The sequence below is a fragment of the Papaver somniferum genome, chromosome 2 (assembly GCF_003573695.1).
Source record: "Papaver somniferum cultivar HN1 chromosome 2, ASM357369v1, whole genome shotgun sequence".
Classification (NCBI taxonomy): domain Eukaryota; kingdom Viridiplantae; phylum Streptophyta; class Magnoliopsida; order Ranunculales; family Papaveraceae; genus Papaver; species Papaver somniferum.
The window spans coordinates 114,221,729-114,235,939 of record NC_039359.1 but is presented as its reverse complement, the minus strand read 5'-3'; the positions used below and the strand labels follow the sequence as shown (position 1 = coordinate 114,235,939).

Below are 14,211 nucleotides of genomic sequence, written 5' to 3'. Positions count from 1 at the left end.
CTTCTAATCTACCTTTCTGTAATGCCACCCCTCGGAAAATAATATAATAACAAGGCGTAAAAGCACTTTATAAAGAGGTCACACCTTGTCATCTACCGATCATTTCATGCTAGATCATAACGCTTATGTGCGTCGCACACATAGATACAACATCATATTTACTGCCACAACATCAATCCACAACCAAGATTACTATCCCCTACAAGTGATACCGATAACATTTAGATAGTGTGCCACTGCACAGTAACATGTCCAAAATACACCATTTCGGCAAGTTCATAAATCCATACATTTATGTTATTTTCGTAGTAATAAGAATATCTACTGTTGGAGTCTTGCAACAATAGAAGAAACGTCAGATGTATCAAACAATGAATATAAAGAACCGTATCAAAAAAATCTACCACGAACAAATTGATGAGGGCAGAATTACAGGTTCAACAAGTTGTCCTTAACACATTAGTTCGCGGGTATACTTTAAAGTAATGCTAAACCCCAACATGCGAAGATGTGTCCAGGATAAGACTGCCCGATATAACTTGTATTAGCACAATACAAGTTACCCACTCTTAAACTCAGCAACGGGTATGAAAGTAAAACGCCGCACGAAAATAAAAGCAAGAAGATGAAGAAAAGTAGACCTAGAGATGGTCGCTGCTTGTGTGTTTTGAAAAAAGATTTTCGAGTTATATTTATAGGAAAATTAACTTGCAAATCCAGTTAGGTTTAGGTTTTCTCTTATAAAACGAGTTTTGCTTCTTGTAAAACAATTAAACACAAAAAAAAGAATTTTTTCCATAAATAAAACTCTTAAATAAATTATTTATCAAGTTAAAAACTTGCAAAAAATAATTTCAAGTAGACACGGACTTGGTGCTTGGTACACGCGCATTGGCATGGGTCGAAACATGTATTTTTCGACCCACCCCCTCCACCTACATTGTTTTACAACATATCCATGAGAACATGGTAATATAGTGGAGCACCTCTTTACTTTTCCACAATGTGGGACTAAAGGTTCCATTTCATTCACTCAAAAATGAGTGAGTATCCTTAGACCCTTAGGTCATGAGATCAAACCACACCAAGACCAAAAAATCATTTATTAAATAGCTCATTTTCTCCAACATCTACAAGTCTAAGGAATTACTCCGGACTCGGCAAAACGACATATAGTCCGCACTTGGTAATTTAGAAAACCCATTTCATTTACACAATACGAAAGAAAGTTAAATGTATGGTACGGCTTCATCAAAGCCATACTTAAGTGAACTAATTCCTTGAAAATGTTTCCTTCAAAGATTCTTAGTTTCATAGTGATTACATAAACGCACAAAGTATTAAAATAAACATAAACAAAGAACCATCGGAATGTACAATAATTCTTAAGGCATCATGTCCATTGGATTATCTACATGAAAGAAAGTTGGTGCATATTCTCAAATTCAATAAAATCATATGCATCCAAATTTGGAAGAGCACATACATGATTATGGGGTCTGTATTCAACCACTAACTACAGTTCACTCTCACCGTTTTCAAGTCCAGTTCATTAATTTAAGTCATCATTTCATATGTAGTCAATATGAAACCGTTGCTGCGGGTTCATAAAAATTTCACCACTCACACCGACTGGAAGACATAGAAGAAAGTGTACTCAAACCATTCAAAGAAAAATCCTAAGATACTAGGATAGACTGGAAGTGGGAAAAACACCAACATAAAATCTCGTACAAAATTACTAAATTCATGTAAAACGGTTCATGTGATCATTTCATCGAAAAATTAAGCACCAAAGAGGTTTTGAATCCCAATCCATAGTCACATCAGTTCAAAGCATGCGTAATTAAATCGACCACCAAGTTTCTATTAGGAAAATGCAAAATTTCTCATACAAGTATGCTTAGATTAAATTCAAAATTCTATTTGGCAGAATGTTTCCTTTAACACCGAAATAAGCTAGCCATGGATTTTACAAAAGCCACAAAAATTATTTAGATAAAAGAAGAAAACACTTAGAGAGATACTGATAGACACATTTTTGTGTCTGATATAATCTCAATTGTATATATTGTTAGTGCTCGATTTTGTATTTATTTTGGCTTTTTATGTCTTTGTAGGTGTTTTTGGAAAAATAAGATTTTGTGGCGAAATTGGCTCGAAAAGTGTTTTTTGCGTTCATGGGAGGACATTTGCTATTTGGACCCTCACTTTGGATAAGGGGTAACCTAATTACTAAGGGGCATCCCATTTCTAGGCATCTGCTAATCGCACCCCTACTCTAGATAAGGGGCAACCATCTTCAACATTCAAAAATCAGATTTTGGCGGAAAAAAAGTGTAGTTAAAGAGCAGTTTTGGCAATCATGATTTGGAGGAGTTTGAGGTCGATTAAACCTCCGATTTTCATAGGATAGACTCCTTATGGGTCTAGGAATCTGATATGGGTGTTTAAATCGATTAGATTTGGCTCAAACGACGGATTTTTCTCACAACAAGAAAATATGGAAAGTCACGTGTGTGGCCTGTTTTAGGGAATTTTAGAGTGATTAAAACGCTTTAAACCTTCTCAAAGATTTGTATCTATCTAAGGAAGAGTTTAGAATAAAAAGGAAAGCTCAGAAACGCGTAGAAATCCTAAAACAAGAAATTGTCGCAACTTGGCCGTGAAGAGAAGGAAAGAGATTTGGGAAGATTTGGGAGAGATTTAATCGGTATTTTTGATATAAATAGATGTCTTGGGTCATATAGAAGAGGTGTCGAGAGTTTGGGAACCTAAGGAGAGCCAGAGAAGAAGAAATCAGAGCTTTACCAAACTCTGTTTCTGCTGCTGCTGCTGTTGAAGAAGAAGAACAGCTGAAGAACATTGACCCTCGCTAGACAGTCGCAGAAAAGTGTCACTGTTTAACAGCTGAAGACATTAAGCTGTTCAGGGCAGTCTTATTTCAGGGCAGTCTTAAATCAGCGACAAAGCAACAGTTTTTCTGTAACAGTTCCATTGTAACAGTTGTTTTGCAACACCAATACACTGTTGCAAACAGTCTGTGTTATTACTTTTCACTCTTTTAATCATCTTTTGAGCAACAAACACATATTTTGAGATCATGATTGATATGAGGAGCTAAACCCCAACACTGGGATGACGGAGGAAGCCATATTTCATACGTGTGGTAATTATATTTAATTCTTTTTATGACTTTTTGCATTAATTTAATCGTTTTATGATTTTTCTTAATTAGTTGTGAAGTCGTATGATGATGTATGCTTGGTCTAAGTGCTTTTGATGCATCATGCTAGTGATTTACAGTTAATATTTTTAAAATCTACCATGGCAAAGAATTAGAGTCAATAAACAAGAGCTATAATTGTCTAAGAATTGATTTTTGAACCACATGGTATGAGGTTTGGTGGAATCCTGAGTCTCAGTAATCTCTCGACATTGTGACAAACCTTGTGTATATATTTTCTTTATTTTTATTGTTTTCTATTATTAAGTCTGAAATTGAGTCTACACAAGTCCGAATTGAACGAACTTTATTTACCACTTAAAAAACTACATCAGATACCCCAGTGTAGACAAATCCTAGCGTCACCATCTATCTTAAACTTGTCGGAAGATTTACTGCTCTTATTTGTGGTATTTTATGTAGCAAGGCAAAGTACATAGTGATTAGCATATGAAAGAGAACAATCAAAATTAAAAGAAAACTTAAAACCCTTTTTATCGTCCCTTGAGACCTTTTCTCAAACACCTTGTGCTCATCTTCTGGCGGTAAAGGAGATTTAGACTTGTTGTTTCTCTTTACCCTAATTAATATTTCCCTTCCTGCAATTCCAGTTTAGGAAACAAACTCAACTCCCCTAACTAACCATAAACTCTGAACATTCACAAAATATATCATTCTTCCAATAATTGAATGGTAGCAACCGAATGTACTTACACTGTTTTCCAACTAAAATAGAAATCCCATTTTCCCACTTGGAAAATCAACAAACGTTAACAGCATCAGCATCTTTACTTATTCTCATCTAAACCATGTTCATGCACCCATGAAATCAACCAAGTTCCTCTCAGTTTTCAGTTGATCGGAATAAAAGGAAAAGAGAGAAAACTAGAAAAATATATCCGAGCCCAAAAGAAATCGGGATCTCCGCTTCATTTTTATATTTACTTTTCAAAAACTTGACAAGTGTGCATCCTGCATCTAGGCCTATTAAGGCACTAGGGATTTAGATTAGGGCAAACTCCCTATTTAGAAACCATCATCTGCTGTTAAGCCACCTAAAATTATTAAAGGCAACCAAACACTAGATTTTTCGATTTCTTAATTTTTAACAAACTCAGTGTTGAATCTTATTTCTAACCTAATGGGTTCAGTTAAACCCGAGAAAAAGTTTCGTTCCTTTACACTTCCATCGATGACAAAAATGCAACAACGTGGTACAGAGAAAACAAGAAGAAGAAGAAAACTCATCGATCTCCAATGTAAGAGGATCCACAAAAAGGTAACATCAAAACTCATATTTCGTATATTTATACTAAGCATTGTTATTATTGTGGTAATAAAGGACATTTGTAATGGGGATGCAAAGTTCGTAAGATGCAAGATGCACTTTATTTTGTATCAAACGAATTGGCTAAGTTTTCTCCTCATAAGAACTCAGATCGTTGTTGTCCTAAGTTTAGGAAAAAGAATTATTATAATTATAGTTCAAATTTTGCATATCACTGAACAAGTTCATCTCATAAAATACTTGAATATAGAAAGAGAGATAACTTTATAAATGCAAAGACAAGATCTGATGTTCCAAATTGGAGAAAGGGTGTTTCGCAAGATATTCAAAAGGACAATGATCCTAATGGTATGAAGGAGAAGGCTTCTCATGCGAAACCCAACTCTAAATGGGTCCCGAAGTCCTCTATAGCCAAAAAGGGACCAAAAGTTAGTCAGAAGAATGACTCTCAGCTATTAATTGTTGGTGACAATAATTACAAGAGTCTTCTTGAAAGACTAAATAAATACATTATGTCTGGAATCTCTTGTACTAGTAAAGATTGTGATAATGACACTCTTCATCACAAGTCAAAGAATAAAAAAAGAGATGGAACAAAAGAAAACAAACCATGCAAGAGGTCAATAATAATGATGATTCGATCTTAGTCACTCGTGACGAACAAGACAAGGATCAACTCAACACAGCCTAGTTGTGTTGGAATGTGCATGCTCGCCTTTGTGCTCAATCTTATGAAGGGTGAGGAAGCACGTAAAACTGAGCACATGATCTCTCGAGTAATTATATGACTAATTAACATCTGTGGGAGATTTATTTTATTTTATACTCATACTTTCTCGATATATATTTGAGTTTTGATAGAAACGGTCATTGTGAGTTTATTATATTGATATCTACTGATCATATATGTGTATCTCTTGTTTTTACGGTTAAAACGAGCCAAAAATCACTAAATTCGGACATCGTATGCAAAAGTTATGTCGAAAACAGTTTAGTGTTGTGATCTGTCACAAGTAACTCTTGGAAACCGATCCTAGTACCCTGTCATAGTGAGGGAACCGATCCTAATACCATATCATGGTGAGGGAAACTATCCTAGTGATAGGTCCCCTTACGAAGATGTGTAAAAACTATTTTGCGCATAACTTCTTCGTCCGAACTCGGAATGACCTCATTCTTTTTGCGTTGTTTTCGTAATTCAATTTAATACAAGATTGAGGTAATTGAAATACTTGATTTTATGTTTAATATTTTTGGTGTATTGCAAATTGATTTATGAGATGTTTGATTTCGGTTTCATGACTTTGATATTCGATCCCATATATTGTGATCCCTTATGGTTTGGGTGGCTTTTTGATTTAGCAGGATTAAGTTCTATCCCATGTTGGTAGGATTTATCAAAGGATCATGAGGGGTTCTGGTAGAAACAATATGTGAAAAAAGTCACAATATGTTGAATCGATTTTGGTTTTGCATAAAAGCATATGTGTTTCGACGGTTTTCAACTTTTGCTTGCAATTGTTAAAACCGGTTTTCAACCTTTCTCTGGTAAAGGTTGAGGGTTGTTGTTATTATTTTGTTTTGGCATAAGGATGACAACGTGATGATATTTCGATATCAATTCTTCCTGGACGAATATGCAATCATATTGGAAAAGTGGATGCGAAATTTGAGGTAACAATGTTGTTAGTTAATTGTTTTCCTGTTTAAGAAAAGCCTGAGTTTATATTATATATATTTTTTGCTTTTGTTTAACAAAATTTCGGCACAATTGATGTTTATTCCATGATGTGTGTGTGGATGTGTGTGATTCAATTGGTTCCGGTTAAGAAAAATTATTGTTATCTTTCTTTATTGTGTGGTATCAATTGTTTAGGCTTACAAAATTTCGGCACAATTGATGTTGTGTGTGTGATTCAATTGGTTCCGGTTAAGAAAAATTATTGTTATCTTGATTTTGTATGGTATCAATTGTTTAGGATTACAAAATTTCGGTGCAATTGCGGTGCTTTTAATGTCTATGTTGTTTCAATTGCTTCCGGTTGAGGTGAATAATTATGCAAGTTGATTTATTTTGGTTTGTATGAATTATTTGTGGCTTAACGAAATAAATTGTGTGCGGGATGAGTTCTTTAGTCCAATTCGATTCCGGATAAGAGAAACTAAGTTAATTCTGATCTTAGTTAGACTTATCAAAGTGAGGTTTCGGGTATTCAAGTCTAATCGAATGCTTTAACAAGAAATGCTAGTTAACTAACCTAGTACTTGTCTTGTTTAAAATTGAAAGGTCTAAGTTTATGGATAATTAGAACCTGATGAGAAAAATAGAGTTTATCTTTATTTTGGTCTTATCGAATTAAGTGGTTGTTTTTGAACAATTGGTTTAGCAAAGAGACTAAGGTGCTTAGTTTTTTTTTGGTTTGTTAAACTAAATTGGAAAAATTGTTTCGTACAATTGTTTCCTTGGTAACATATCAAAATAAAACTACTTGTAGTTTCTGTTTTGATATTGGTTATCAGAACATGATGTGTGGAACCCTTGTGCCTAACTCTACAGGTTTGCAAGTTTATTCTGAGATTTGTAAGATTCTTTTCATGTTGTCCTTTATTTTTTCGTTTCTTTGTCATTTTTGTGACAAAAAGGTGGAGAAATATATGGAGTAAACAGGTGATACTGGCAGTGATTTTATATTGATCGGTATCGCTAGGAAAAAGAACATTGGTGCTTGAATGTTTATCTAACGAAAGAGTGAAAGCACAGACTAAGGGGGAGTAACATGTCATATGAAGTGTATAACAAAGACTGCGGATTTAATATCTACCTATATTCCTTAGGGGGAGTATTAGCTTTGTTATTATAATGTCAACATCGGCATTTTCAAGGATTGAATGTAAGCAGTTTTACTGTGATGTTGAATCGGGAATCAAGCGGATGTGGAATGAATTCTTGTAATTTGTTTATCCAAATGATGTAATAAATTTTGTCACTAAAATTGACAAAGGGGGAGATTGTTAGAGCGTTGCTCGGTTGAACCCGCCAAGCGTTGGTATGTCAAGTTTGGTTATCATATTTTAGTGAATCAAAACTCATGCTAAGAGTCGCTTGATTATGTACTAGAGTCAACTTCGTATAGGATAGCTTGAAATTATTAGGATATGAGACATGACAAGTATTGTGAAGTCTTGAAGATGTGAAGAACCAAGGAGCTACAACAACAACAATCATCCTTCCACTTGAGGTTAGTGATATTTGACTTGAATTGTTTTATTCCCTAACGTATCTTTCAAGTCGTGCATATTGAAAACATAACTGTGAAGGATGTTTGAACTCTAGATAGGCATAGTATTAAGGAATACAATACGAGGTTTATTGCTTAACCATTAAACTTTGTAGATAAGACATCGCCATAATCATTTGAATGCTATTGTGATTATGTATTGGTATGAGGTGAGGATTTCATCCTAGGTAACAATGTTTACATGTGTTCTAAGGAAGTAAGTTTATAAACTTGTTTGTGGACCGAAAAGGATATTTCCAGGTGTTATTGGTTTTGTTATTAATTGTATATCTTATGAATAACCAATATGTGTGATTGAGTATAACCTCTCATAACTTGTTTGTGTTCTTGGTAGAACTATTCACAAAGGCCTGACTTATGTACTGGTATAACTTTAATTAGTAAAACCGATCTTAAATAATCACCTTTGGTATGATCGGGTTTGTGTGTCTGACCAAATATGGGAGAGGGGAACCGATCCTAGTAAGAGGTGCAGTACATCACAAGGGGAACCGATCCTTGTATGGGGTGCAACAAGGTTTATAACATAAAGGGGAAACGATCCTATGGACATGTGCAACACGTTTTTAGGCAAAGGGGAACCGATCCTATGGACATGTGAAACACATATAAGTTAGATACCATATATATGTGGGGAACCGATCCTAGTACCTAGTCAACCGAATTTTGGAAAGCTAGTGTGACTATGCACAGTACTCACATGGACGTAGAACCGAAACTTGTTTTGGTAGAACCGTTATACCCATGATTGTGATTGAATGTTGGTTTGATCAATCACATAGTTCTTGGAAGTCAGATGAACCAATTCTAAATTTGTTTGGAAGTGTGGCAAATCGGTTTCAAGGTTGTAAGTGTGAAAGAGAACTTACAAAGTAAAGATGTTGACAAACTTTGAACACGTGGTGTGAATGTTTGTTTCTTTAATTGTTCAAAGATATTCCTTAACGGCTAAGGGAAGAGAATCCCATGATCGAAACATAAGTAAGTTAAGAATCTTTTAATTAAGGTTATTAATTTCATTTGGTATGGAAATTCCAAAATTAGTAATGTGCATTTACTAATAAGATTTTCCGAGAGATTTCGATCATTATTTTTGGACAGAGCATTTCCAGTAATTATGAAAAACGATTCTGTGCTTTAATGAATATCTTGAGAATATTTTCGGTTTTGGAAATTCCTTGGTGTCCAAACTTCCTTGTTTATAAATACTTGAAGTTTGCCTTTCTAGCAAACTAATTCTTCGTAACAACAGACTTCCTCTTTTGTTGTTGTTACCGGTGTAGCCGCCTATTCGGAGAAGAGAGTAACCTAATTAGGCGAAATCTCTTACGGCCGCTCAGTTTAAAGTCTTCTTTGGGATTGAGAAGCTCTAGCGTGTATCGTTGGTGGTAAACTAGATAATTGCGGTTTATCTTTTGTTTAAGATTGATTTTATTGACTAACGGTGGTTGAAATCTGATTGCACCTAGTTTATTTATTATTGAGAATCTTCTCTTCTGATATAAGATTCACTCAAACTAGTTCAGAGTTTCGACAAGGATCTTTAGACTGTTGTTAGTTCTAAAGACGATCTTGTGATAATCCATTGTTAACAGACTCCGTTCTGCGCGTGATTGATCACAAGAGATTCAAGTGATTATGTGCAGGTTTTTATTGAAGATTTAAGAATATTTGAAGACAAAGAAGATATTGAAGATCTTACTTGGATTTTATAATCTTTGATGTGCACAATACTTGTTTCGGTAAAAGAGGATCCAATTAATAATCGTTTTATCCTTGTGGTAGATTGGATTGATTAATTGAGTAGATCGGCATCAACACAGTTCTTCGGATTAAAGGTGTTGTTGGCTTAATCATAAACGATTACTTCGGTAATTGAACATAAGATAGATCTAAGGACCTGACGAATGAGTTTATGTTAAGATAAACGGAAGAGCCTTTGTCTGACTCATATCACTTGGTTGAATAGAGTTGATACCAAACAGATTTGTTGTTCCTTTACTGTTTAGAATACGAACCAAAGGAATTGTTCCAAGTAAGTGACTTATTTATAAGTTGGAGGCGTGGGAATACAGACAGAACTAGGTGAACTGTAGGGTTAGTTACTTGGTCTCAACTATACGAAGTTATGTGTAATTTTGTGTAGCGGCTTAATCCCGAGAGTATTTAATTCTGGACAAGGTCCCGGGATTTTTCTGCATTTGCGGTTTCCTCGTTAACAAAATCTTGTTGTGTCATTTACTTTTATTTTCCGCACTATAATTAATGTAAATTATACAAACGTTAATTCCTATTTACTTGATAAGCAATCCTACTATGTTTGGTTAAGTCCGAACCTTTGTATCAAGTAAACATACTTCCTTGTTTTATTGTCTCGATCTCGTATCTATAGACGATCACACGAAGTGTGAACCGATTGGTTGTATTGTCTCGACCCAGTCTATAGACAATCACTTTAGGAGAAAGGACTTATAGGTAGGAAAAGTTTTAGCTTGAGGTATATTTGGATACTCTCACCTTTTCAAATATGTAGAATGCATTGTTCCCAAAAACTATCCCTTAATCTTCTTATGGGTCTGGACATACATATGGGGACTGGCTTAGTATCCCTTTTCGTATTGTATGCAGCTTTAATATATTTATTAGCCTAGAAGCTTAATGTTTTATTTTTTTTTTATTTTTTTTTAGTATATAAACAGGGCTAAGCCTGAGGTTACAACACCAAACAAAACTTACAAACAAGACACAAAGTGATTTCCAAACAGTACCAGAATCCCGTCGTCGAACCAGAATCTCTCGTAGCCAGAATCCCTTAACCTGAATCTGTTAATATTGCGCGGGTCATCGATCAGTAGCAGTAACCCTAAAACTAATGGTAACAGTAACATCCCACATACATACGGGTGAGTTTGGATCGTTGAAGCATGATCCACAACTCGGTAGGAAATTTTTTTAAACGATCTGAAAAAATATTCCTCCAAGAGGATATATTGCTGAAGGCCAAACATGAGCTCCATCTTCGAAAACTCGCCGGAAAAGTCATCAGAACTTTTCAACTCGCTTGAAACATGGACATCAAACTTGGGGTACCAATTTTTCCAATAAAAATCGTTACCTTTCTTGAGCCATACAAATTCCAGAATCAAACCAGCAACCCAAGATAACAGCACTACAGGAAGGATTAGAAGCACACGAGCACTAACAACCATCAAATCCACACTTGACAGAGATTCAAAAACCCTAGCAGCACAACTGAGCTCTACTTCTACAGAGAAATCAAGCGCCCACCAGAGATAATCCTCACCGGTTACAACACAGACGACTTGCTTAGACGGATCAGGATCTTGAGTTTCTTCAACATCTTTCACCGGCCGGAGAAAATTGTCGTGATAAATCTGGTCGCTGTAAATCACACTTATTTCAACATTCCTACTACAACATACAAATATATATATAAACTTGCTAAAACCCCATCGTAACAGTTGGACAAGCCCAAAACCAGATGAGGAACAAGAACAAGGTTGAAACTTAAAATACAAGATTTAAAAACTGAAAAAGGATTACAAACTACTGCAGAAATAAAAAGACAAACAAAACCAATAAAAGACAGAAGAGATCTGCTCAGACCTGCTCTAAAAAGAGACGATCTGAGAAGACGAAGAGGCGCCGGCGGTGGGGTTTTAATTTAGGTTATAGAGAGAGAAAAAGAGGTGAGAGAAAAAGAGCTTAATGTTTAAATCATGTCTATATATTACCCAGGGCTCCTCTTTTTAAAATCCAAACTGATGATGATTGGGATTGTTCTTGCGCTCTTGTTGGGACCCAATACATGCTGATTACGTCATTCTTCGGGTAAAATTAAACTCACATATTAAATAATATACATTTGACTTACACAGATCCATGACCAATTTTCTCTCTTAAATTATATCTTATTGCTATCCCTCCCTTTATACATCTATAAGAGTGTGGCCACGTGCATATGCACGTGCTGAGATCGATGGCCGGGAAACGATTTAGAAGGTGGGAGTTCACTAATTCGTGTACAACCCTGTTACATCGTAGAAGTTGGCTAAGCCTAATCTTGTTGCTTTAAGAAGTATCAAACTCGATGTTCCAGCTATTCTATTCTACACCACGTACCACAAAGAGGCATGCATATTTAACAGCTGTTAATGAGATTAGAAAATGTTTTCTTATATATATTTTTTTATTTAAAAAAGGGATTTTATTGATTACGGAAGTAAGATTGGATTAGAATCCTTCATATCTTCCTCTAACTGATTACAAATAAAATCTGGAGGTGTATCCTCCAATAAACATGACAACTTATGCTTCCTAAAGTGTTTAGCTATATTGTCAGCTGCATGATTACGCTCTTTTATTACATGTCTTATTTCCCAAGACTTGATACTACTAAGATAAAATTTAACATCATAAATAATTGATAGATTTTCCCAGCATACTATTGCATTGTCTCCATTGATTGCAGCAGCAACATTTGATGAATCAATTTCTAGAATCACATACTCCAGCTGTTGACTCATTGCCCATCGTACCGCCTCCAAAGCAGCAATGCATTATGCTTCCTCTGCATTCAAGTTTCCTGTAGATGCACTTTGATCATTAATGCCCCCTGCAAAATTTCTCATAATTAGTCCTATGCCACAGTCTTTAGATAATAATTTAAAAGAAACATCAAAATTAATAGTAACAAAAGGTGCAGCTGGGGGTTGCCAATGACTTTTTCTTGGCAATGGAATTGTTGAGTTAACTACTCTAGGTTGTGCATTGTCAGTCCTGATAAATTGTTCTAGACATTGGGCTCTTCTGATGTATGAAATTGAGTTTGGTTTCTTCTTTTGAAAAACTGCACTGCAGCTTTCCTTCCAAACTTCTCATAAATAACATGATATCTGTATAATCCAATCTTCATTAGTAGGTTCATAAGATTTAAACCACCTAATGACCCAATCTTGGATCGCATTTATTCCATTCATGGAATTCAGACCATTAGGAACAGAAGTAAGGACTGTTTTTGTGAAGGAACAACTCATCAGCAGGTGCTCAGTTGTCTCCCAATCTTGCTGGCAGAAATGACAGTATGACACTTCCCCACCAGTATTCCTCTTAAGTCTTTCACTGTTGGATACAAAATCAGTGAGACACTTCCATAGAAATAACTTGATTTTTGCAGCAGTTTTTAGTTTCCACAATCTCTGCCATATTTGCTTCTCTACCCCATAATCATGCAATGAACTGAGTTTGAGCTCCATTAGTTTGTTGTATGCAGATTTTACACTGAACAAACCATTGTTTGTTAAAGTATAGACCAAATTGTCTTCTGACTGTTGAGGGATTCTGATTTGCATTATTTTGTTTGCTATTTCTGGCTGGAACAAAGCATGAACTATCCCTACTTTCCAATATTTTGTATCTTAATCAATTAGATCAGAAACCAGATTAAAGTCTTGTATATTGAGATTGGTGTCAGCAGTTAGAGTAACTTGTTCTTCAACCCCTGTAGCCCATTTATCCAACCAAATATGGATTTTTTTACCATTCCCAACCTGCCAGAAACTACAATCTATAAAGAAAGCAATGATGATGTATAACCTCTTCCAAGCCCAAGTGGCATTCTTCTTTTCATGTGCATGAAGAAGTGAAGTATTAGGGAAATGTTTTACTTTTAAATCTTTTGCCCATAGTTGACTCTCTTGTTTGCATAATCTCCAAGATGATCTTGCCAAAAGAGCTATGTTAAAACTCTTTAAATCTCTGAAACCCAAACCTCCAGAATCTTTGTCTCTACATAGGTTCCTCCATGCTGTGATAACAATACCATTTCTAGTAGTTTTATTCAGCCAAAACTGCCTCTGAACTCTTTCTAATTCTTCAATGGACTTGTCTGGAAACTTAAAAGTACTCATTTGATGGACTTGAATTGCATTGAGAACATGTTTTACTAATGTAGTTCTTCCTGATTGATTAACTAGCTTGTCATTCCATCTGTGTAGCCTGTTCTTCATGTTTCTAACTAGTGAAGAAAAGGAGCATGTCTTTTTCCTGTTTAGGAAAAGAGGAATACCCAAATAAACTTCTTCCATACTCATGCTTAGCACTTTTAGTCTTCTTCATAGTAGTCTACAGTGCCTTGGATGTAAGTTTTTTTGAGTAATAAACTGCAGATTTATGAAGATTTATCTGTTTCCCTGAAATGTCACTGAATTCTTGAATCACATCCAACAGGTTGTTTATATTATGTATATTTGCTCTTGTAAACAGTAAGCAATCATCTACAAATAGAAGATGTCTTACTTGAGGAGCAGTTCTTGAAATTTTTACACCTTGAATTTTCTGCATCAGCCATAGCCTTTGAGAAGACCTCCATTGTGAGA

General features: G+C 35.2%; 1 protein-coding gene across 1 annotated transcript; it reads right to left on the bottom strand.

Annotated features, from left to right (window-relative positions):
* Nucleotides 1-13,251: 13,251 nt before the first annotated feature.
* On the bottom strand, nucleotides 13,252-13,842 carry LOC113351780 (uncharacterized mitochondrial protein AtMg00310-like). The gene has a single exon (XM_026595714.1). It carries the CDS (start codon nucleotides 13,840-13,842, stop codon nucleotides 13,252-13,254), a length of 591 nt encoding a protein of 196 aa, XP_026451499.1.
* Nucleotides 13,843-14,211: the final 369 nt, after the last annotated feature.